The 26,404-nt window shown below is 41.0% G+C and overlaps 1 protein-coding gene across 6 annotated transcripts in view; it reads left to right on the forward strand.

The window, feature by feature from the left end:
• Nucleotides 1-20,169, forward strand: part of TCP11L2 (t-complex 11 like 2) — a 43,659-nt gene extending 23,490 nt beyond the window's left edge. For 4 of the 6 annotated variants that reach the window (XM_030821298.1, XM_030821301.1, XM_030821299.1 and 1 more), the window contains 4 exons: nt 8,782-8,969; nt 9,173-9,354; nt 13,968-14,140; nt 19,443-20,157. In XM_030821298.1, coding sequence (XP_030677158.1) covers nt 8,782-8,969; nt 9,173-9,354; nt 13,968-14,140; nt 19,443-19,687 — 788 coding nt within the window. In that variant the 3' untranslated portion in view covers nt 19,688-20,157. Of the gene's footprint in view, nt 1-2,459; nt 3,000-8,781; nt 8,970-9,172; nt 9,355-13,967; nt 14,141-19,442 lie in introns of those variants that run through there. The other 2 variants (XM_003269961.2, XM_030821302.1) reach the window with 2 other exon arrangements.
• The last annotated feature ends 6,235 nt before the right edge of the window (nt 20,170-26,404 follow it).

The raw sequence follows: 26,404 nt of genomic DNA on the forward strand, positions 1-26,404 counted from the left end.
AAGCTCTATGACTCCAAGGGCTATGTTGTTGTAGCTTCAAAGGGGAGGGAGTAAAGTGAAGTAGAACCCTACATCGAACCTGGATCCGAAACCTCAACTGTGGCAACTGTCCACAGCAGCATTTCTCTGAGACTTAGTGGTTGGTTTCATTTGTGTACCTGTGTATGTAAGCACATGTGCAAATGCACCCGTATTTTTAATCAAGATAGCTTGGAATCTTGAGCAAATTCCCTAATAGGGTGAATTATGATTTTGTTCATCTCAAATTATTTGCCTATTTTTTTGTTTTTTTCCCTTTTTTTTTTTTTTTCTGTTTGTCTTTAAGAGACAGAGTCTAACTCTATTGTCCAGGCTGGGGTGCAGTGGCATGGTTCATAACTTATTCTAGCCTCTAATTCTTGGACTCAAGGGATTCTCCTGTCTCAGCTTCCCGAGTAGCTAGGACTGTAGGCATGTGCCACCATGCCTGGCTAATTTTTAAAACATTTTTTGTAGAGACAGGGGTCTCACTGTGTTGCTCAGGCTGGTCTCTAACTACTGGCTTCTTCCTGCCTCTCAAGTTGCTGGGATTACAGGCATGAGCCACTGCACCTGGCTTGCTTCTCTTTTTAAAACCCAGGCTTAGTGACCTGTAATCCATTTGCAACTTTTCTATTGACTTGGATATTTTCAGAGATTTAAGAATAGAGCAAACCCAGCTTTGCATATAGGTCATTATTGCTTAGCAAGAGAAATCAAGAGTCCCAGAAGCAGAGTGTATGTCAGCTGTTAATTATGTCCCCAAGTCACTCTGCCAAAAGTCAGCCCCTGTGCCCTGATATCAAAATAAGAGCCTCATAGTATCATACAGAAGGACAAAAGTGTTGGATTTCTGTGTACACATGATTATATAAGAATTATTAGAAAATTAATACAGAGAAGTACTCTAGATTTCTGAATTGGCTCCAGGAAAATATTTTATTTTGCCTAAGAGGAGATTTTATATAATTGCCTATTTTAAATATAGCCAGGAAAACCTTAGGAATGATTATTTGTACTAAGTAAGTAGCAACAAGATAACCACATTAGATCCAACATGTAAATTATCTGTGGAAAGAGCAAGAGATTATCCCTGGGTGGGGGCCATAAGTAATTTTTAAGATACCCAGAAAGAAAGGCTTTATTTAGACAATACGTCATATCTGATCAAATGTTTTCATGAACTTTATTTCATGTTATTCTTTAAAAAAATTCTGCGGGACATAAGTATCTCCTTCAGAATATATGAAACTCTATTGTGATTGCCTTCACCTGTCACATGAGGCATTCAAGAAATATTTATGGAATATTTTAAAGAAGAGCAAACTGATGCTCAGTGATGACCTCCTTAGACTCAGAGTCATTCAGCTAAGTAAACAGTGGGCACAGTGGCTTACGCCTGTAATCCTAGCACTTTGGGAGGCCAAGGCGGGCAGATCATAAGTTCAGGAGATCAAGACCATCCTGGCCAACATGGTGAAACCCTGTGTCTACTAAAAATACAAAAAGTAGCCGGGTGTAGTGGTGCATGCCTGTGGTTCCAGCTACTTAGGAGACTGAGGCAGGAGAATGGCTTGAACCTGGGAGGCGGAGGCTGCAGTGAGCCAAGATTGCACCTCTGCACTCCAGCCTGGGCCAATAGAGTGAGTCTCTGTCTCAAAAAAAACAAAACAAAACAAAAAACAGTGGAGCTAGGACTGGAAACCAGGTCTCCCAAATCCAAGTCCAGATTAAACCAAGCTGCTACTTTTTCAGCCTTCTTTGAATTTTTCAGTTTTGTGTTATATTACCTGAGTTGTATTGCAAGCAACAGAAACCAACTCTAGCTGACTTAGCCAAAGGGAGGTGAATGGAAGGATGGAGGAAGTTCACAGAATCAAAGGAAAAGCCAAAATGTCAGAAATCAGAAGAATGTCACAAATCTGGATAGGAAAAACTAAGGGATAGCAAGGCTCCATTGTCACGATGGTTGATGTGGGCTGTAAACATGGGCCATCCCTGAACACTGTCACCACTCAGATCCTGGGAAGGAGTCGGCTCTGCTGGGCACATGACTCTGCTCAGCCAGCCCCTGGTCAGGAAGATGGGGCCTCTGAATTGAGACTCACAAAAGAAAACATGGAACCAGGGGAAATGGTTTCTCAGAGAAAGCCAGCACCAAAAGAAGGGAAAGTGAGATGTTGCCCAGCAAAAAAAAAGATGTCATGGATAAGGAAACTACATTTTTCCAACTGAAAATTGGGGTAGAAGCACGTGTAATACCATTGCTTGTTCTGGTGTCTGTCTCTCCCTTGCTAGACTAGGAACTTCTCGAGTGCAGGGACTGTGCTTATTTACCTTTAAATCCCCAGTACTTGGTACAATACCTGGGACTGAGTAGGTGCCCAGTAGTTTTCGTCGAATAAACGAATGAATGGAAAAATTCTTAATCCTGTCCCCAGGAAAAGCTGAGGTTGCAGGTGCCTCATGAGGCTGACCTTGCTTTTGGAACCACAGAGAGCAGTCACCGTGCCAGCCTGTGAGAGTGAAGTCCCTGCCGATCCCTAAGAGAAGAGCCAATGTTTCACTCTAAACACATGCTCTTTCTGCTTTACCAGTCATTCTCAAGGCTGACTACAAATTAGAATCATCTGGGGCGTTTAAACACAGGCCTGAGCCCTGCCTCAGACAGCATAAATCAAAGTCTCCAGGAGCTGTGCCCATTAACATGTTTTTTTCTTTTTAAAGCTCCCCAGGTGATTCTAAAGTCAGCCAGGACTGAGAACCACTATGCCACACTGTTGCTTTTGTTCAAGATAAGTAAATGGGCTCTTAAATATGTCAGCTGTAAATGATTAAACTTGCAGTATAAATGCTTATTACTGCCACATTGTAATTATACTCACGATGATTTCCACTCGCACTCTCTCAGTTGGATGTCTTTTAAATGAAAGACCGCAAGTCTTTTACATCTTTATAAAACAGAACTAGCAAACCAAAAACAACATTTGCCAACTGAGGAGAAACAAGAGTTGTGAAATTCTGGGGGTGGTGTTGCTTTAGTGTGGCAAACAGAACTACTCATAAATTATCCCTGCTCAAGTGCTGGGTCCAAGGAAGAATTTCAGTCTCTCTCTCTCTCTCTCTAATCTGCACCTGTGTTCAGGCTGTATTTCGTGGCAATTGTCACCTTATAAATTCTACCAAATGTATAATTTTATAAGAACTGTGGTATAAAAAGCAATTTGTTTCTAGTGGGAAACCTTAGAACTGGGTCTAAAGCAAAATAAAGTGAATTTTGCCCTAAGGCAGACAGCCCCAGTAGAGAATTACTGCTTCCAAACTTTCAGCCTCCTGGAATAGCCTTGGCATGTCAAATTTCATTTAGTTCATGATGTAAGAGACATTTTATTCAAAGTTAGAAGAACTACTTATGAGCAAAAGTAAATAAATACTATTTGTCATCTAAGTCCGTGGTTCTCAATGTGGTTCTCTTAGGGGTGATTTTTGCCACTGCCCCCGCCCCACAACATTTAGCCATGTCTGGAGACACTTGGCTGTCCCATCCTGGCAGGGCAGGGCGGGAGGCTGAGGAAGGGCATCTAGTAGGTAGAGGTTAGGGATGCTGCTAAACATTTTATAGTGAACAGGGCAGCACCCAACAACGAAGAATTATCCAGTCCAAAATGTCAATAGTGCCGAGGTTGAGACACCCTAAATAAAGAATTGGAATGAATCCATTTCGTGATGACCCAAGGAACCATCTTATGCTCCAGGAAAATTTGGGCTTCAATAAGCAAGGAAGTCTGGTGGCCGTTGAGCACTTGGGGGTTGTTTTGTGTTTGGAATCAGTCTGATTTCAGCTAGTCATGGCTGCTGGTGGGTGCCGCCTTCTTCTTGCCTTCTTTCCATTGTCTAGAGGGAGCTGTTTCCGCTTGCAGAAGCAAGCGCTTGCAGAGGCACCTTTTGAAGCAACTCTGTGAGTTGTCACAGAAACTGCTAGCAAGGGAACTCTGCTAATAATAACTATTAGGCACCTAGTAACCTATATTATAGTAATATTTAAGTGCCATATGCTTAAAAATGAAATGAATTCAAGTATAAAACCTCATTTCCAGTGATACATATTTTTTATCCAGAAGAATTGAACTTGATAAACTTGTCTGAAGTGGAAGGACAGTCTAACTGGACATTGTCTTTAAGGTCATAGTCTTTAAGGTCAAATTAAGTATGAGACTCAAGTTCAGTGATTTCTTCCTTCCTCACTGCTTCCTTCTCCCTCTCCCATCTTGACTCCTGGAATAGCCCTTGCCAAATACCAGGGATCATACTGCGTGAACTAGATTTTCAGTGTCTGCATGTTTTCTAGATAACATCTCCTTTAAAGCATTGGCTTTTCTTTAAGGAAATCTGCTGAGATTCTGCTTCCTCAAGCTAGCACACTAACTGGTATCTACAAAAAAAAAAAAAAAAAAAAGCCAAGTTCCCAAAAAAGCTCATTTTAATCACCCCACTGCTTAGCCTACTCACTCATTTTATTCCACGGGTGATCACTTCGTCTGAGGCAACTTCATTAATAGGGCAGCTGTTGTGTATCAGGCAGAGAACCTGACTGGGCCCTCTAGAGACAATAATCCCCCTCTTTAAAGGTCGTTTACAGAGTTTACAGTTGCTAACACTTAGGGGACATTTCCTTTGTGCCAGAAACGGTTCTAAGTGTTTTGCATGTACTAGTTTGTTGAATCTTTACCACAGCTTCAGGAAGAATATTATCCCCAATTCACAGACAGAGGAAACTGAGGAGACATTAGGTAACCTGCCCAAGGCATACAGCTAATGAGTGGTAAAAGCCAGACCGAGTTGAGACTGCCTGGCTCAGAGGCCACGGCTCCCAACTACTGCACCAGCCACTTACTCTGTCTGCATGGGGGAGCCTAGCACAAGTTCTTAGTCACATGTTGATTGCTTTGATATTAGGTTGCACTAAGTTGCGATTCATTCATCTGCAATGCAAATTTGATTCCCCAGTCAAGCTGCTGCTTCATTCTCTGTCTTGCTTTCTAAACTGTTGCGGCAGTCTGTTGCTGATCAGTCTCTTTGCACTGCAACTTATGTTTATGTTCTTGTCAAATCTGTTTCAAGGAATAAATGTAAAAGACTTGCCTGCCTAATTATACTGGGCTGTGTTTGACAGATAATCAGTTTTAGAAATGGACACTGTCAGTGGTAAGCTGGATGTGGTGGTTACAGACTTGGGAGCTATTTGCTATACTTTAAGGAATTTTGTGAGCTAGTAAACACAGCCATTACTAAAAATTAAATTATATAAATTTACAATTAAATACATTATATTAAAAACAAAGGTAAAACTCTGGGAAATCATTAGGCAGTTTCTTACTAAACGCACTTACAACCTAGCAATCGCAATACTGAGTCTTTATCCCCAAGAATTGTAAACTTACATTCACACAGAAACCTGTACATAAATATTCATAGCAGCCTTATTTGTATAACCCCAAACTGAAACAACCAAAATGGCTTTCAACAGGTAAGTAAATAAACAGACTGTGGTATATCCATACAATATAATACCACTCAGTAATAAAAAGGAATGAACTATTGATACATACAACTTGGATGGATGCTTAGAAAACAAAGCCAATCTCAAAGGGTTATTTTGCTGGTCTGCTCAGGCTACCAAAACAAAGTACCACAGACTGGGTAGCTTAAACAATATTAGTTTATGTTTCTCAGGTCTCAAGGCTGAAAGTCCAAAATGAAGGTGCCAGCTGATTTGGTTCCTGATGAGGGCTTTCTTCCTGGCACTGCAGACATGCCTATTTCTCAGTGTGTGCAGATGGAAAGAGAGAGAGGAAGCTCTTTCTTGTCTCCTCTTTTAAGGGTATCAACCCTCATGACCTCATCTAACCCTAATTACCTCCCAAAGTCTCCATCTCCAAATGTCATCACAGTGGAAGTTAGGGCTTCATGATAGAAATTTGGGTGGCAGGTGGACACAAACAGTCTATAATGGCTACATATTGTATGATTCTATTTACATAACATTCTTGAAGTGACATAGTTATGGTGATCAGTGGTTACCAGAAGTTAGGGTTGAGGTAATAGTGTGACTGCTGGGAGGTAACATGAGGAGATATTTTATGGTGATGGAATAGTTGAGTATCCTGATGGTTACAGGGATCCACGTATGTAATAAAATTTCTTAGAACTATACACACACAAAGGATGCATGCAAAAACTGGTAAAATCAGTATAAGTTAATGGTATTGTACCCATGTCAGTTTCCTGATTTTGACAATATACTGTAGTTATTTAAGATGCTGTCCTTGGGGGCAGCTGGGTGAAGGGTATACAGGAACTATCTGTACTATTTTCACAACTTCTTAAGTCTTTTATTTTGAAATAGTTTAAGCTATTTCAAAATTTAAAAGTTATTTTTAAAGCCCTAAAAAAGAACGAACTGTGATACATAAGTCAGTGTGGATAAATGTCAGAAACACTATGCTAGGTACTTTATGATTCCATTTATATGAATTTCTAGAAGGCAAACTGATTCATGCAGTTAGGAGTTAAAAGTAGTTGAGTGAGGTGCACATTGACAGGAAAGGGAGATGAGAGAACTTTCTAGGGTAATGGATACGGTGTATATCTTGTTTTAGGTGGTAGTTGCACAGGTATATAGAATAGTCAAAACTCACCAAACTGAACACTTAAGAGCTGAACATTTTATTGCATGAATTTATTATGTCTGTAAATATAAACATTTATATATGTGAAAAAAACAAAATAATAATTAAAAAGTAAAGGTAAACAAATACTAAAAACTCTTCACTTCCAAATTATCTTACTATTGTCTATAGTCTTGACATTAAAGAATCTCAAGACTGTACATATAATAGGTATAAAGTACCTGTTATATCTGGATGATGGAAACAATATGTAGCAGTGTTCTATACTGTGCATCTCTGCTCAACTTCATATTTAGTGACTCTCCTCCTACTTGCTCGTTCTACAAATGAGGAAATCAAAAGCTCAGGAGAGAAGTGAGGGCTAGAGATACAGATTTAGGAGCCTTATGGGGTATGGGCAGAAATAGAAACCACAGAAATGAGTAAGATGGTCTAGTGAGATTGAAGAGTACCAAATCAGTGGAGATTGGGTAGAGTGCTTGGAAGTATCAACATGTAAGGAACAGGCAGAGGAACATCTTCCTGTAATTGAAGGGAGATGCACCTGTCTTCTCATCCTGTCTTCTCAACCCAAGTATGAGATACAGAAGCACACCTAGGGGAAACCAGGAAAGGGTGGTGTCAGAAAAGCCAGGAAAAGAGTTTCTGGAGGGCTGTACTAAGAGATGTCTGTATTACAGAGATGTTTAAAAAGGGTAGGAAGGACATATTTGCTGGATTTGACAACCAGGTGGTGGCCTTAGAAAGGTTATGGGAAGGATTTATTTCAGAACCTCTCTAGTCTATATTCTGTATCTTGGTAGATGGCACAGGCATTCATTCAGATGTCCAAGGTGCAAATCTGGGAGTCATCCTAGAATACTCCTTTCCTACTCTCTACATGTAAGTGGTCACCAAGACCTGTGGGTGTTCCTCCTAAATATTTCTCACTTTTTCCCTCTTTACCCCTCACTTCCACTGCCCTTATCCATTCACTCTCTTGTTTGAACCACTGCAACAATTTACTCTCCCTCCACGAATTCAGTCTTTCTTTCCAAGCAATTTTTCTGACATACATATCTGATCATACAGGTTCCATGTTGAAAATAGTATTATTCAGCGGGGCACAGTGGCTCACACCTGTAATCCCAACACTTTGGGGGCCCGAGGTGGGTGGATCATGAGGTCAGGAGATCGAGACCATCCTGGCCAACATGGTGAAACCCCATCTCTACTAAAAATACAAAAATTATCTGGGTGTGGTGATGCGCGCCTGTAGTCCCAGCTACTCAGGAGGCTGAGGCAGGAGAATCGCTTGAACCTGGGAGGCAGAGGTTGCAGTGAGCTGAGATTGCCCCACTGCACTCCAGCCTGGGTGACAGAGCGAGACCCTGTCTTAAAAAAAAGAAAAGAAAGAAAATATTATTCTCAAAACTGCCCATTCCCATCGCTGGTGTTTGTAACCTGGGGACTATGAATCTGGTAAGAGAGAATGAAAATTGTTTGTGGACATGTGCACGTGAGTGTGCACATTCACCTTGGGAAAGGCGTATCTCTAATTAGATATTAAAAGCGGTCCAAGACCCAAATATGTGTAATAATTATACTCTGTTTTCTCTTCAGATTGTATAAATCTTTCACCTTTTACCAAAAATGTGTGAAAATTAATGCCTTTATTCTAAATACCTTCTCTGCACAAACTCAAGGCTGGCTTCTAACCACCCATCCAATGCCATTTGCTACAACCCTCTTACCCCTAGTTCTTTATGGACCAGCAATACAGATTTGTTTGTGGCATCCGGAATGTGGCATCTAGAATGTGCCATATGCTCTCTTTTCCAGAGCACTTACAGAGCTCTTCCTCTTAGATTCTTTCCTGGACAGCCTCTTCTCCCGCAATTACTAGCATTCATTGTACTCTGTTATAATTGTTAGTTTACACGTCTGCCTTTCCATCTGGACTATAAACTCCTTGCAGGGCACGGCTGTGTCTTTTCATTCATGCCCAGCACCCAACACAGCATCTGTCAAGTGGAATACACCAGTGAAGGGATCAATCAGCTGTAGAACAAATGTGTGGCCTTTTCACTCTTAGGTGCTCTTGATCAGACTACAGAATGGATAAAAGAATCTGTAAATGAAGAATTATTTTCTCTTTCTGAGAGTGCTTTAACTCCTGGGGCTGAAAATACCTCCAAGCCAAGCCTGAGCCCTACTTTGGTGCTAAATAATAGTTACTTGAAACTGTTACAGTGGGATTATCAGAAAAAAGAATTACCAGAGGTGAGTGATTTTGTTCTTCACCCAAATTTCCCAGTCTTTTTATTCTTAAGTTCTAACTTTGAATCATCTGGTCTGTGTTTCATGTGGTTTAATGACTTTACAAAAATCAGATAAAAATGGGAATTTGGAAATGACATTGCCTGTTTTGTATTTTCATGCTATTGTTACCCTTTCTATTTTTATATTTTAAATAAATATGTTAGACACTCATGACAGATGGAGCACGTCTTCAGGAACTGACAGAAAAGCTGAATCAATTGAAAATTATTGCCTGCCTGTCCCTAATTACCAACAACATGGTGGGTGCTATTACAGAAGGCCTGCCTGAGCTTGCAAGCAGGTTAAAAAGGATTTCAGCTGTTCTACTTGAAGGCATGAACAAAGAGTAAGTTCCAAATTTTTGCATCTGCTCCCTCTTGTATTAAGGCTTTGCATGTGTCTCAGAGAAGAAGAATGACCTTGGACATCTGGATGTGAGATTCAGGACTGTGCTTTAGAGAAGCTTATCTTACACCTTTTTCTAGAATTTCCTTTAATATCTCTGAAGGCTTAGATGTCCTCTCATAGAAAGGGAGAGGTGTTTTCCATGACAAGTGCCAGGGTGAGTGTAGTATTTCCACTTACAATGAATGTGTACAACAGCTTTTCTTTGACAGTGCTTTGGAAAAAAACAAATGAAACACAGAAATCTGCCAAGCTTGATGTTTAGAATTGCACAATTTTTTTTTTTTTTTTTTTTTTTTTTGAGACAGAGTCTCGCTCTGTCACCAGGCTGGAGTGCAGTGGCGCAATCTCAGCTCACTGCAACCTCCGCCTCCCAGGTTCAAGCGATTCTCCTGCCTCAGCCTCCCAAGTAGCTGGGACTACAGGCATGCGCCACCACGCCCAGCTAATTTTTGTATTTTTAGTAGAGACCAGGTTTCACCATGTTGGCCAGGATGGTCTCGATCTCTTGACCTCATGATTCACCTGTCTCGGCCTCCCTAGAATTGTGCTATTGAAGAGGGCTTTCCTCCAGTTGTTCTGACTTCATCATTTTTCTGCAATGAAATGTTTACTGACTTTACAAATCCACCTTGCTACGAAGTCTTCAGAAGTGCCGACAATTCTGCCCTTCAGAGATGTGACACAGTCCAGTGAAGATTTTGGTTTTTGCTAAATTTATCTCCAGTATTACACCTTCATGAATGCTGGAATCCCATTTAGATTTTGCATTTACATCATCCAATAGGAATTCCTATCCAAGTCAGAAAATTCTTAGTCTTGGTGAATGGCAAGATGGTTCTGTGGGTCTCTTATGGGTCAGCTTCTCCTGCTGGTTCCCCTTTCAGGTGTCTTCAGAGGCATGTCCTCTTTATTCCTGTAATTGAAGGGAGATGCACCTGTCTTCTCATCCTCCCACCTATTATTCTGAGAGCATATAAATTACTTGATGAAATCCTAGACTATTAAGAGCCAAAAGGAGCCCACGTAGTTATAGAGTCCAACTTCTCATTTTGAACTGAAGCTTAGAGATAGAATAGAATTTGCCTTGGGCTGCAAATAGAAAAGGGCAGACCAAGGACTGAGCCCTGATCTGACCTTTCTGCTGATTCTGATGCTCATTAATATTCCAGGACCAAGACCTATAATGAAACCTCTGATTTTGCAGTTGGTCTTATCTTACCATTTCCCTGCATGGGTAGTCATTACTTTCCAGAAACTTTTATTTATTAAGCCTTTAGAGAACACCCAGTGCTGCTGAAATGTTAATATAAAGTATACAGAAAGTGGTTACTAAGAAGACAGGCTTGCTTTCGGGTCAGACAGACCAGGGTTTAAATCCCAACTCTGCTATTGACTTATTATGAACACTTGAATATGTTCTCAAATTACCATGAGCCTGACTTCCTCACTTGTAAGAAGGGAATAATAATTGTATTAATATCTACCTTGGAGTTGTGAGAACTTATAATGATTCAAGTACAGGTGTGTGGCACGCAATATGTACTCAGTGAATGCTAGCTATTAATAACTAGCCATTAAATCATCCTCTTTATAATTGTATCTGGTTGCTTTATTGTTTAAATTTTTTCCCTGTGTTAGGAAATGAATACAATCAATTCTCAATTATCCTCATTACGGACGGGGCAATAGCATTCATAGTATTAAAAAAAGGGATAGTACTAAATAGTAGACCAAGATGTCATTTATATTTGGTTTGATGATGCATCTTGAAAACTAGAAGGAGTTTTTCCCTCTTCATTGTGAGTAGAAGGCATGGCTTATGCTAAGACAACTTTTTTTGAAGAGCTGAAAGAGGATTTATTGATTAATTGATTTTTACTTTTTTTCCCTTTTTCAACTTTTATTTTACGTGTAGGGGCACATGTACAGGTTTTTTACATGGGTAAATTGAGGGTCATTGGGGTTTGCTGTACCAGTGATTTCATCACCCAGGTAGTGAGCATAGTTAGTTTTTCAACCCTCACCCTCCTCCAGACCTCCACCTTTAAGTGTAGGAGCCAGTATCTGTTGTTCCCCTTTGTGTCCATGTTTACTCAGTGTTTAGTTCCCACTTATAAGCGAGAACATGTGGTATGTGGTTTTCTGTTTCTGAATTAATTAACTTAGGATAATGGTCTCCAGTTTTACCCATGTTGCTGCAAAGAACATGATCTTATTCTTTTTACAGCTGTATAGTATTCCATGGTGTACATATACCGTATTTTCTTTATCCAGTCCACCATTGATGGGCATCTAGGTTGATTCCATGTCTTTGCTGTTGTGAATAGTGCTGCAGTGAACATATGAGTACATGTGTCTTTTTGATAGAGTGATTTCTATTCCTTTGGGAATAAACCCAGTAATGGGATTGCTCAGTTGACTGTTTTAAGTTATTTTAGAAATCTCCAAACTGCTTTCCACAATGGCTGAACTAATTTACATTCCCACCAGCAGTGTATAAGTGCTCTCTTTTCTCTACAACCTTGCCAGAATCTGTTATTTTCTGACTCTTTAATAATAGCCATTCAGGCTGGGCATGGTGGCTCACACCTGCAATCCCAGCATTCTAGGCGGCTGAGGCAGCCAGATCACTTGAGGTCAGGAGTTCAAGACTAGTCTGCCCAAGATGGCGAAACCCTGTCTCTACAAAAAATACAAAAAATAATTAGCCGAGCATGGTGGCGTGTGCCTGTAGTTCCGGCTACTCAGGAAGCTAAGGCAGGAGAATCACTTGAACCTGGGAGGCAGAGGTTGCAGTGAGCCGAGATTGTGCCACTGCACTCCAGCCTGGGTGACGGAGTGAGACTCCATCTCAAAAGAAAAGAAAAGAAAAAAATAGCCATTCAGACTGGTATGAGATGGTATCTCACTGTGGTTTTGATTTGCATTTCTCTAATGATTAGGCAAATGATCTAGTGACGTTGAGCATTTCTTCAGATGCTTGTTGGCTACATGTATGTCTTCTTTTGAGAAGTTTCTGTTCATGTCCTTTGCCCATTTTTTAATGAGGTTGTTTTTTGCTTGTTGAGTGTTTAAGTTCCTTGTAGATTCTAGATATTAGACCTTTGTTGAATGCATAGTTTGCATTCCATTTTCTCCCATTCTATAGGCTGTTTACTCTGTGGATAATTTCTTTTTCTGTGCATAAGCTCTTTAGTTTAATTAGGTCCCATTTGTCTATTTTTGTTTTTGTTGTATTTGCTTTTGGATAATTCATCACGAAATGTTTGCCAAGGCCTATGTCCATAATGGTATTTCCTGGGTCTTCCTTGAGGGTTTTTAAAGGTCTTACAGTTAAGTCTTTAATCCATCTTGAGTTGATTTTTGTATCTGGTGAAAGGAAGGAGTCCAGTATCAATTTTCTGCATATGGCTAGGCAGTTTCCCTTTAGCCTAAGAACTCACTGATTAAAAGCAAGAAAAAGCTAGGGCAGTACATTGTAGTGGATAAAAAGTCGGAAGGTAAAAATTTTATTACAATCAGTCTATCCTTGGGTTACAGAATTCCAATGTCAGGTCCAGTGTGCGGGCTTATAACAAATTCCAGTCAAGGCAGAACACCAAGAACTTACTTCTTATTGCTGTTAATGATGATAAACATGATAACCTATTTTTCTCTTTTCCTTCTTCCATGTGCCTGATAATCTGCTAAGAGCTAAATATTAGACACATAGAAGTTCAGTGGTAGAGCCGGGATTTGAACCCAGCTCCACATGACACCATAGCTTATGTTCCAACTCACTCCATTATACTGCTTCCTATCATTGAGCCCTTCTCTCATCCTTTAATTCCCATTTTGCAGAGTTATCTTAAGGACCCTTTCTGGATAGTGAGATAAAATTTTCAATCATCTTTCCCTAATAGTGTGGACCCAACAAATGCCTTTTCTAATTACCTGTTTTTCCTTACCTACTAAACAACTCACTCTTTAATTACCTTTACAACTTTCTGGACTCTATATCTTGGAGATTATTTATCAGTTACTTGAATAATGGGAAGGAGCTTATTATCTTTGGTCATGATCAGCCAGAAGTTTTAGGTATTTGACCTCTGAATATCTTCATTTGTTGTTTATGATTGGTGTTATAGATTCACTGCTCAGGCATAGATGAATTGAGTCTACTTCATTTATCAAGTGCATTTTTTAAAATGTGTGAATGAATCCACTCAGACCAACAAATTTAAGAAGTAAATTGGTGTTTTCTGTCCCTTTCTGATAGCCCTGCAATATAAATGGGGTTGCAGGTGCATTTTTGGGGACCACATTTTTCTGCTTATGCTTTTCTATTTAAACACTGCTACACAATTTAATGATTTTAAGCATTTAGAAATCTGCTACATCAGAAGGTTGGTGGTTGGGAGGAGTTACTATTTTATAAGTTCATTCTAATAGAGGTTATTATTGTCTGTATAAGAGAAATTTGGTAGACATCTAAAACAAGTCTGTATATTAAAAATAATAACTTGATGAACAAAAACTTGCCCTGGTGGAATTTCATTTTATGTTTCATAGGACCTTTAACTTGAAGGAAGTCCTGAATTCTATTGGTGTTCAGACTTGTGTTGAGGTTAACAAGACCCTGATGGAAAGAGGTTTACCCACTTTAAATGCTGAGATTCAAGCTAATCTTATAGGTCAATTTTCAAGCATTGAAGAGGAGGACAATCCTATCTGGTCCTTGATTGGTGAGTCCTTTTATTGATTTCTGCTTCAATTCCAATTTGCTTTAACTTGCTGATTTTGACTAATATTAAGTCAGTCAAATTTTGATCTTAAACATATTACCCACTTTTGGAGGATAAATATTGAAAATATCAAGAAATATTAATGTTTTCAAAGGCCTGGGACTCATTGCTGCTTCTGTGTGTCATGGAGTTGGGGAATGTTTCAGGGCCTATTATCTATTCAGCCGATAGATTTTATGACGAGAATAACAGAGTGCTGGAGTAATGTTAAAATCCTAGATCAATGCAGTAATTCAAACCAGCTGGCAGTATGTTCACAGATAGTAGGTATCAGTTCTGCTGTGAGCAGCTCTGAAGGAACTTGGTCAGGCTTAAAGAGACAAAGACTAAACATGTGTGGATCCGGGAGACATAGTATGTAGGCTTCTTTTTGTAATGGTCAGCCAGGAAATTGACTGTCTCAAAGTCAAGCTGTGTTGGTGAGTTGGGAAAATGGATAATGTATCAGTTAGGACTTTTTCTGTTACCTGTTACAAGAATCTAAACTTCTAAACTAGCTTAAACAAAATGAGCATTTATTTTCTCATCTAACTGAAAAGACCAGGGGTAGGGCTGGCTTCTGGTACAGCCTAATGAGAGTTCCAGCTGCCACTGGCACTAGTTTTCCTGCCTCCAGCTCTCAACACTACCTTCTCCTGGGCCGGCTGCCTTCACAGGCAGACTTTTCTCATGACAGCAGGATGGCTTTAGCTCCAGCCTACAACCTTCCATATTTAAGTCAAGTGAAAAACAAGGAATCTGCCTCCCTGTTAGCTCAAACAGTGACCCCATCATTGAGTCTCAGTGGCTCCAGTTAGCCTGACTATGGTTCATGTCCCATTCTTGAATTGGTCATGGTGGCCTGAGGGGAAGAAAGTTAAGCCTGAGACATATATTCACCTCCTGGAGCCAAGGAGGAGTCAGTTTTCTCTGTAACACCTGATGAGAGTAGGGAGGAGATGGTTACCCCCAAATAAACTCAGTATTGTGGCCATAAGGAAGGGGAGAAGCTGCCGTGTGGTACAAAGCAGTTGTCTACTACAGAGGTTGAAGGATGAAAACCAAAAGTAGAAGAGTGTAGAATTAGAATGTACTAACCTGCTAGGACTAATCTGCAAATTTTCAAAGTACAACATTGATGGCCCTAAGAAGACAAATAACATTTTATTATTGATTTGAAGCTTTCAAATGGTGGTGTTCATCCTTATCCCTGGGGACATGGAATGCTGGGGATCCAGGCCACACAGGCTACTTCAGTGGTTCAAAGCTTCAACTTTGCCCCCAGAAAGGAACAGTGTTGGTGTATACAACATTGTGGGCTGCTGGAGAGGCTGCTCCTGAGAGGGGACAGTTGATAACAATAACAGAGCATGACCACTGTCACCTGTGACCAAGCCCTTATCTATATACCTTCACATGCTGACATGCATCTGTCCTCAGAGCATGTCGTCCCCAGCTGAACAGGTAAAACCTGAGAGATGGTGTTCTAGGAGGAAGAGGGATAGAGTGGGGACTGAGACACTGCCCAGCAGTCTCTGCAGCATACTGCCAGATCCCCAGTAGTGTGCAGGCCTCATGAGGACAGCGTGCAGGTTTGTTCACTGCTATATTCTTGTGCAATGCTGCATGCACACATATATTTAATAAATATTTGTGAAATGGATGAATGCATAGGAGACTTGGAGAGGTTAAATAACTTTCACTCAAAGTCCCATAACACGCTGGGGGCAGAGTCTGTCTTCCCCAGCCTGTCTGACTCCAGAGCTCATGTTCCTAACTGCTCTGACTGGCACGTCAGTCAGAGCTGGAGCACTGCTGCTTGCTGACAGAGTGGCCAGAGTGTCAGAGTGTATTCTGTGACTTTTCTTTGGATAAGGGAAATGCTTGCAGTATCAGAAGGAGGAGGGAAGCTGAGGGCCAGGAGATGCCTCTTAAAATCTGGTAAAGCAACTTCTGTCCACCCAGCTTTCCCCAGTCCAACTTCCCTGTCCTTTTGCAAATTGAAAGCATTTTTAATCTCATTCAAAGTACTGTTGCCCTAGCAACTTAAGTGACTCACTTGAGTGTCTCTCCTTCGACTCTGGAAGCCAAGGACACGCCTTTGGCAGGGACTTCATGTGGCTGCCCCTAACTGGACAAACACTCCTGTCACTTTAGCCTTTGCCTAAAAACAGACTCATCGGCAAAAGAGGCAAAAGAGACAGAACCACTTGCTGACATAATAACGATTTTGAAAGGGTTTCATTCTTTAAACCTTCTTATGGGAAAGCGTTTGGATCATATCTGTGATGATATAGACCTGGGCCTCTGAAGGTCAGGCAGCTAAAGGGAAAGTAGTACACAGTTAACTCTAAATGTATGCCTGCAGAGGAGTTAGAATAAATTAAACAGAGAGATTCCTGGAACCTGAGAAGGGTTTGATCAGTGTTGGCCATGGTTTTCCTCTGCTAAGGGTACCCACAGTATGCTTGCTTTTGTTCTCAGTTGATGCGCTGTTTATTTACTGAAGGGATTATAATCCCCAATTCCCATTACAATTCTTAACCTTTTGAAAAGATATTAGAAAGGGATTTTTCTTTCAAATATATACTAAGTAAAAATTATGGATTTCCTGCTGTGTAAATTATTTGCATGCCTACGTCTACTTTTTTTTTTTTTTTTGAGATGGAGTCTTGCTCTGTTGCCCAGTCTGGAGTGCAGTGGTGTGATCTTGGCTCACTGCAACCTCTGCCTCCCAGGTTCAAGCTATTCTTCTGCCCCAGCCTCCCTAGTAGCTGGGACTACAGGTGCGGACCACCACGCCCAGCTATTTTTTTGTATTTTTAGTAGAGACGGGGTTTCACCATATTGGCCAGGCTGGTCTCAAACTCCTGACCTTGTGATGCACCCACCTCGGCCTCCCAAAGTGCTGGGATTACAGGCATGAGCCACTGCGCCTGGCCTGCCATCTACATTTTTAACAAGTAATTTCAATTGCACAGGTGATACAGAATAATTTCTCCTTGTGCAAAAATTACAAAGGCCAGGCACAGTGGCTCATGCCTGTCATCCCAGCACTTTGGGAGGCCGAAGCAGGAGGATGGCTTGAGGCCAGGAGTTTGAGACTCTCCTGGGCAACAGATGGAGACTCTGTCTATATAAAAAAAAAAAGAAAAAAAATACAGATAAGGCTTAAGTCACCTTTGTTTGCCTTCTTCAGTCCCCATTTTCCCCTGGCTGCCGCGGTTTTCAGTTTGTTATTTATCTTTATAGACTCTTTTTATTCCATTCTCACTTAAGTTCAGTCAGCATTTACAATGTGTCTGTCACATGACAGACCAAGAATATAAAGATAAAAAAGATATAACCCTCACGCTCAGAGAACCCTCTGTCCAAGAAAGGAGAGAGACACCTTCTCAAGTGGCAATCATATGTCATGATAGTCTGGTAACAGATGCTAAGGAAAGTCACAGAAAGGAGGTAACTTTTGGCATGACATTGAAGGATGCCTCTGATTCTGGGCAGAGATGAAGATGAGATGAGATTGAAGGGCATTCTAGTAAAAGGAAATAATTCTAAGACATAGACATTGGAAACTAAGTTCTAGGTCAGACCTAGCTGGAATGTATGATTTTTGTGAGCATTCTTTGGTGATAAGAATTTCAGTAGTATCATAGTTATCCATATTCAGTGTGGTATATTTTCCTTAGTAAACCTTCTTATTGGTGAGGTTTCTGTTCCCAAAGCCAGAGAAAGCCCTTGGAGCAGCCTGAGCTATAGCAGGTCTTTTCTGTCCAGTATTATTAATAGTTGTCCCATGCTATTGCAGCCTGATTTCCATATGCATTTCTATGCTTTTGTGTAGTCGTCTCAAAGTCAGATACATTGAGGCAGTGATGCAGGAAGGGCAGGGAAGGTGGCACAATTGGTGTGCTAGTTGGGGTGTCCCTTCCTCAGTGTCTCCTGATTCTTGGCCATGTGTGAAGTGCCCTGTAACTTATTTAGTATTAATTAATTATGTTTGAGATGGAGTCTCCCTCTGCTGCCCAGGCTGGAGTGCGGTGGCATGATCACAGCTCACTGCAGCCTCATGAGCTCAGGCAGTCCTCTCAACTCAGCCTCCTAAGTAGCTGGGACTACATGCACACACCATCATGCCTGGCTAATTTTTAAATTTTTTTGTAGAGACGAAGTTTCACTATATTGCCCAGGCTGGTCTCGAACTCCTGGGCTCAATCAGTCTCCCACCTCGGCCTCCCAAAGTGCTGGGATTACAGGTGTGAGCCACTACGCCTGGCACCATGTAATTTATTGTTCAACCAGGGCACTTTTGAGAGTCTCTTTTTAAAATTATGCCAGGACAACAGGTGTAAATTTTGACTGTCCTGGGGAAACCTAGATGTGTGGTCCCCCTTGCCGTGTGGTAATTTGGGTCCCCAAGTTTGCCAGATCTCTAGATTTTTCAAGAGAAAACAGAAATATGGATTTCTATGTGAAGTCTCCTGATTTTAAATGGCTTCTGTTTTTAAAAAAGACACTGCATGGGCCAGACTGGCAATGCCAGTTTACAAACTCAGCTTTAGTGTATGTAATTACAATCACGAACATTTAGGATTAACTTTTGTAGAAGATTCCCCCCAAATAGGGCTCTGCATTTTTTATCAGTCAGCTATTGCTGCATAACAAAATACCACAAAACTCCTGGGCTTAAAAAAAATAAGCATTTATTATTACTCACCAGTCTGTGAGGCGACCAGGTGGCTCTTTTGGTCTTGCTGAACTCACTAATGTATTTGTGGTTCAGCTGTGGCTCAGGATGGAAGCTTTGCTGATCCTGGCTGGACTTTCTCAGGTGTTTGAATGCTGGTTGGCTATGGGCTGGTCTAGGATAGCCTCAGATGGAACAGCTGGGTTTCCCTCTCCTTGGTCTCTCATCCTCCTGCAAGCCCAGGCTTATTCTCATGGCGGTAGTAGGTAGACAGTGGACATGAACAAGAGTGGCCTCTTAAGGCCAAGGCATGAAACTGGTACTCTGGCATTTCCACCGCATTCTGTATTGGCCAAAGTAAGTCACAGGGCCAGCCCAGAAAAAAAGGGTGGGAAAAACACACTCCAGCATTTGATAGGAGGAGCTGCAAAGCTACCTTGGAAAGGGGATGGGTGCAGGGAGGGGTAAAGAATTGGAAACATTATTGCAGTCAACCTACTACAATTACTTGTTCTTGTTTTTAAAAATTATGTACTTTAATAATGGACAGATAAAGGTATCTTTTTTTCACTTCAGATAAACGAATTAAGCTTTACATGAGAAGCCTACTTTGTCTTCCAAGCCCTCAAAAATGCATGCTTCCTATGCCAGGAGGCCTAGCTGTCATTCAGCAGGAGCTAGAAGCCCTAGGCTCTCAATATGCAAGCATTGTGAATCTCAACAAACAAGTGTATGGACCATTTTATGCAAATATACTTCGAAAGCTGCTCTTCAATGAGGAAGCCATGGGGAAGGTAGATGCTTCACCTCCTACTAACTAAAGAAGAACTGACATTGGATGAGAGATTGGAAATCCAGCACTTTGGTATCCAGTCCACTTCCACTGATGGCATTAGAGATCCAGCACATTCTCAGTACTGTGGTGCAGTATTAGCCCAAATCTGTGTAATGGGTAATATTAGCATTACAGAAGACACACACATAACATAGACCCTCAGAAGACATAAACATCACATAGACCCTATTTGTGCATCATTTTCAAGTTTAAAACAGACATTTGTAATGAACAGAAAACAATTTGTAATTAATTATATTACCTACATAATACTTGTAAATGTTTTCTTAACCATTTATATTTGGCTTATGACGTTCAACCCATAAGGAGTTGTTTTTCTCACTTGTCATTATCAAACCTAATGATTTTCAATTTTGGTAAAACTCCTTAAAGGGCTGAAGGTTGTGAGAATAACTGAGGGAACTGATGTTCTGAATAAATGATGTGAAGTAAACATAATTGTATTTGGAATGTACAATTACATTTTATTAACGTGTTAATAGAAACTTACAAAGTAAGTCCTCAAATTCCACAAATATACCAAATCACACTTTATAATACCATTGGTCAGTATTTATTTAGAATTTTAATGTATTAAGTACATTTTCATGCTATATGCAAACTTTAGATAAAACCTCCCTTGTTTGTTTAGTGAAAATAGAAGCAACTCCCTTCTCAAATTATTCTAGAAGTTTGTTTCTTCTTACAATTTAGCCTGCTCTCCAAGAAAAACAATTTTTGCACAAATCTCTTAGTGAATGTCCTTGCATTTCTCAGGCCATTGATAAAGTTTATATAAGAGTTTAATATTTTTATGTGAGGCAGGGTTAATTTGGTTTACTTGTAAGAAGAAGAAAGGGAGTCAATGATAAAACGAGATCCCATTCTCCATGAAGTTCATATCTGAAAAAGAAACAGTTAAACTTTGGATTTCTTACCCATGTAACTTAACTGGCAGATGTCTTTTGTGCTGATGAAAGCTTTACTGTGTTATGACCAAGATGCCCTTCTAAGGATCATTATCATTTGCCATTTTTTTTTTTTTGAGACGCAGTCTCACTCTTGTCGCCCAGGCTAGAGTGCAGTGGCGCGATCTCAGCTCACTGCAACCTCTGCCGCCTGGGTTCAAGCAATTCTTCTGCCTCAGCCTCCCAAGTAGCTGGGACTACAGGTGCCCGCCACCATGCCCAGCTAATTTTTGTATTTTTAGTAGAGACAGGGTTTCATCATGTTGGCCAGGCTTGTCTTGAACTCCTGACCTCGTGATCCACCCGCCAGGGACTCCTCAAGTGCTGGGATTACAGGCGTGAGCCACCACGCCCGGCCTCATTTGCCATTCTTTTTTTTTTTTTTTGAGATGGAGGCTCACTCTGTTGCCCTGGCTGGAGTGCTGTGGCACAATCTCGGCTCACTGCAACCTCCACCTCCCAGGTTCAAGTGATTCTCCTGCCTCAGGCTTCTGAGTGGCTGGGATTACAGGCACGTACCACCATGCCCAGCTAATTTTTGTATTTTTACTAGAGACAGGGTTTCGCCATGTTGGTGAGGCTGGTCTTGAACTCCTGACCTCGTGATCTGCCTGCCTCAGCCTCCCAAAGTGCTGGGATTACAGGCGTGAGCCACTGCGCCCGGCCTCATTTGCCATTCTTGAGCATTAAATCAAACCTTGCAAAGTTGGGCACTAGTTTGTCACTGAGACTTTAGAGAAATCTGCTTATCCTGGAATTACTCTTCTTGGAGTGCTGTGGGAAGCACTACAGTTGGGAGGTACTTGGTCTAAAAAGAGCTTCATTTGCATAAAATACATTTTTGATTGTTTTGTTTGCTAAGGACTCAATTGAGCCCTAGTAGTTTGGTGAGGTAGAGTGGGTAGAAAATAAAAAGAAGTATTCCTTTCTTCCCCAACCTTCTTTTCCTCACCACAACCTTCACCATTACAGTGTTACTTCATTATTTTATGAAGTTCTAGGAAATGATTGTGTGAATAAATTGTCTTCATTGTTTGTATTTGGGGAAATCTGCCAAAATTTGAGGAAAGTATGAACGTCAGTTTTGTTTTTTTTTTCTCACAATGCCCAATACATCAGCCATTCTCTCCACGTAAGCTGCTGCGTGCCAGTGGAGTATTACTGAAGAGTACACCATTGGTCTTAGCTATTTTTTTCTCTTCTTGCAGTCCTCTTCTGCCCATGTTTTCCTATGCACAGAAACTATAAGGTGCTGAAGACATTTGGTTTTCTCTTAAGCTGAAGGAGTTCTCAGCTGTTCTGTCTTTGGGGCATGGGCATCAGGGAGAATCTGACAGTAAAAAGGTAATATGTAGTGTGATTTTTTTGTTGCTTTCTGGGGTGAACTGTATACTTAACAGGTGGTGTACTTTTTTATTACCGGATTTGAATCCAGCTGATCCTCTTTTATATACTTGATTATACTACAGTGGCCAGCAGGCAAACAATGTACAAAGTTTTTTTTTAATGCATTTAAAATGAAGGGCATTCTGCTTTTTTTTTTTTTTTTAGTGGCAAAGTAAATCTCAATGTTTCAAGTCTGGATTTAGGCAACTACATTTACTAGGATTTTTAAAATTGTATCCCTTAGCATGTTGTTTATTTGGTTTTTACTTAAATGTTTACTTCTAATGTTTTCCTAACATGGTCTCATTTTGTAATGTAAATTTGTATTAAATGCCATACACACATTTTCATTCTTCTGCTAAAACATGTATTGTGTGCACTTACTAAATTTTAAAGCATTAAAAATTATTTCGAGATAGCCAGTGTCTCTGTTTTCTAAACCACTTCTGGGTAGCTTGGGGCTGGAATATTGGATAGTTTTTATTGGACAGTCTTTTTAGAATGATTCTTCTGACCATCAGAGCCTTACAGACATCATGTTTATTCACACATTCATTCATTGAGTCAACAAATACCTATTGAGCATCTGCTGTGTGCCTGCCAAGAAGTATCCCAGTGGTTGTGATACATAGATGATAAAACACGCTATCTTCAAGAAGTTTATAATCTAGTGAGGACAAACTTGTGAACAGTTACAATAAAGTGTAATGAGGGTTAAAAAATAAGGCCAGGGCTGGGCGCAATGGCTCATGCCTGAATCCCAGCACTTTGGGAGGCCAAGGCAGGTGCATCACTTGAGGCCAGGAGTTCGAGAAGAGCCTGGCCAACATGGCGAAACACCGTCTCTATTAAAAATAGAAAAATCAGCTGGGTGTGGTGGCACATGCCTGTAATCCCAGCTACTTGGGAAGCATAAGCAGGAGAATCACTTGAACCTGGGAGGCAGAAGTTGTAGTGAGCCGAGATCATGCCACTGCACTCCAGCCTGGGTAATAGAGCATTCTTTAGCTAAAACATGAGAGATACATAGGAACTTGCCAAGAGGCCACAAAACAGGCCAAGTGCACAGTAAGTACAACAGTAGGGAGAAATGGTGAGCCACAGATCAGAGTAAGTTGGAAGAATAAAAGTGATGAATGAGAGGTGGCCAGGCGCGGTGACTCACACCTGAAATCCCAGCACTTCAGGAGGTCGAGGCAGGTGGATCGCTTGAGGTCAGGAGTTCGAGACCAGCCTGGCCAACATGGTAAAACCCCATCTCTCTACTAAAAATACAAAAGTTAGCGGGACGTGGAGGCAGACACCTGTAATCCTAGCTACTTGGGAGGCTGAGGCAGGAGAATCACTTGAACCCAGGGAGCGGAGGTTGCAGTGAGCCGAGATCGTGCCACTGCGCTGCAGCCTGGGCGACAGAGACAGACTTTGTCTTTAAAAAAAAAAAAAAAAAAGATGAGAGGTGAAACAAGAAAGATGAAAGGTGAAACAAGTGATGAGAGGTGAAACAAGAAAGATGAAAAGGTTCTCGGATGCCATGCTAAAATTTGGGTGGGGGGCTGGGGTTGTTCTGAAAAGGAAAAAGAATCATTGAATCTCCTGAAACATGAGAAGATCACAAACAAATCTATGTTTTGGAAAGATTGCCCTGACAACACTTGTTGATGCTAGAATATTCCTACATCTAGTGTATGTATGTTCACATGCACTCACACATGAAGACATGATACCAGCAATTGAAATGGACTCTGGTTAACTGAAGCAGAAAAGGAGGTTATTGGATGGGCATGAAGTACCTCACAGAAGTTAGTTAATCAGAGAGGAACCAGGTTTGGAAAATGGACAGGAACCAAGGCGATGCAAGCTGCAGGAGTCCAGCCACGCTGGAATCAATGCTGCAACTTCAGAGATTGATGTCTCAACTGTCTTTCCTTCTTTGCCTCATTTGCTTAAGATCTAAAGTCCCACATATCAAGATTCAGTTGAGTGAGTCTTAAGTGCCCAGGCTCTAATTTGCAGGGGATGAGTGAGGGAATTATGATCCTTACACTCCTGTGGTCCCACCAAAGTCATCCAATTAGAGATTTCTCCCAAATTGAAAGGGCATGCTGAGAAGCAGAAAGAGAAAAATCCACTGTAATGAACATTCATGAAATCTTTAAAATTTGGATGTGAGAAACGTGTGAGGAGACCACCCAAACCAGCAGTGCTTCTAAGAATTATACAAAAGATGATTTAAGGAAAGGCATAGTTCCAAGACAACCTTTCTTAATAAGTGTAGGTGAACTGCTGAACAAAGAGCCCCCAAGTCTCAGTGGTCTCATAAGCTCATTTCTCAAAGCATAGTTCAAAGCAGGGGGTAGGGTGGCGTTGGGGGGCGGGTCTTCCATTTAGCCATCCAGAGACCCAACTTCCATCCATGTCATGACTCCGCTGTCCTCTAAATCTTCATTCACTCAGCTGACAGGGAAAGAAAAAGACTGCCGACTTCCACTCATGTTCCATTGGCCAGAATTCAATAATGTGGCCTCATCTTACTGCAAGGGAGGCTGGAAAAAGTGCCCAGGAGAAAGGCTGTCATGGATATGGGTAAGCATTAGCCGTCTCCACTTCAGGTCCCTTCCAGTGAACCTTCTCTTCATGAAAATAGGTTTAAAATTACGTGCCTGATCGTTCAGTGGTAACTCCCCAGAGAAGGGAGGATTTGAAAGCCAGACCCAGGAGAATCGCTAATGAGTTCTGTAGTTGATTGGCAAAGTGTGCTACAGTGATGGGGAGTACCTCCTTTGTGCAACATATTTTTACTTCTCGGTCGCATCTTTCTCAAGACTAAAGTTCAGCCTGTTCTACCTCTGGGGATGTTCAATTCCAAAAATTTTCCACTAATTGTTCTGTAAAAGCATGGGACTAAGAGTTGTAAGAACTTAGTTTGAATTCACTCCTGCTACTTCATAGCTATATGAACGCGAGCCAATCTTTTAATCTTGCTGAACCTCAATTTTCCACCCTACTTCCCTACCCTACTATCTGCCTACCTCACAGTTATTGTGAAAATAAAATGAGACGTATTTTAAATTGTCTGCAAACTCTAAAGCATAATGTAGCCAGAATACATTATAATAACTGTAATTTATGAGTCCTAAATCTCTTTCAAGCTTCAAGGGGTTTTAGTATTTGGAGATGTGATGATCAAGTACTTAAGCACATAAGAACAAAAATTTTAATATCTCATCAGAACCATGGTTCATTAAGCCCAATATTGTCATTGGCAGAGAAACCCAAGGGTATGCAGAAGGCTGCGGTTATTGTCCTTGACGTCAACGTCAAAGGCTAGCAACAAAACCCAACATGTTCTAATTCCATTTAGTAATCAATTATGACATTATCCTCTATGATTTACTTTAATCTTTCAGAAGGTATATTTGTATTATCATCCTGTGCCCTCTTGTTCTGTTTTTGGAGTAAGGCCTTACCTTTTCATTTCTAAGCTTACTATGTCAGCTTCTTTCAGATTTCAAGGGAAAGGAACAGAGGTATTTATTGTAAACTTTTATGAAGAAAAAAGGAAATCCAGGAATTTGTCTCAGCAGCTGTATTTGTAGGTGTGGTGAACCTGAATATAGTTTTTTTCTCTTTCAGAATATAATAAAAAAATATTAATAGCCACTGAGCACTTACCCTATGGCAGGGACTACCCGAAGCACTTTATGTAAATATCATATGCTGTGCATAAAAACTGCACAGCACATTGGGAGGCAGACTCCATCATTTCCATATGTGGAAAACAAGAATCAGAGAGGCTAAGGAACTTGCTCAACGTCACAGAACTGGTAAGTGTATTTGAACCCAAGGAGTCTAACCCTGGAATGTGTGTCATCCGTCAAAAGTGTTTCTCAGGGCCACGGGCGCGCTGGCTCACGCCTATAATCCCAGCACTTTGGGAGGCTGAGGCAGGTGGATCACCTGAGGTCAGGAATTTGAGACCGGCCTGGCCAACATGGTGAAATCCCATCTCTACTAAAAATACAAAAATTAGCCAAGTGTGGTGGTACAGGTCTGTAATCCCAGTTACTTGGGAGGCTGAGGCACGAGAATCACTTGAACCTGGGAGGTGGAGGTTGCAGGGAGCCGAGATCGCACCACTGTTCTCCAGCCTGGGCGACAGAGTGGGATGCTGTCTCAAAAAATAAATAAATAAAAAATAAAAGTATTTTTCAGGCCAGACGCAGTGGCTCACTCCTGTAATCCCAGCACTTTGGGAAGCCAAGGCAGGCGGATTGCTTGAGCCCAGGAGTTCAAGGCTACAGTGAGCTAGGTGACAGAGCAAGACCCTATCTGAAAAAAAAAAAAAAAAA

Source organism: Nomascus leucogenys, chromosome 10, assembly GCF_006542625.1.
Source record: "Nomascus leucogenys isolate Asia chromosome 10, Asia_NLE_v1, whole genome shotgun sequence".
NCBI lineage: Eukaryota > Metazoa > Chordata > Mammalia > Primates > Hylobatidae > Nomascus > Nomascus leucogenys.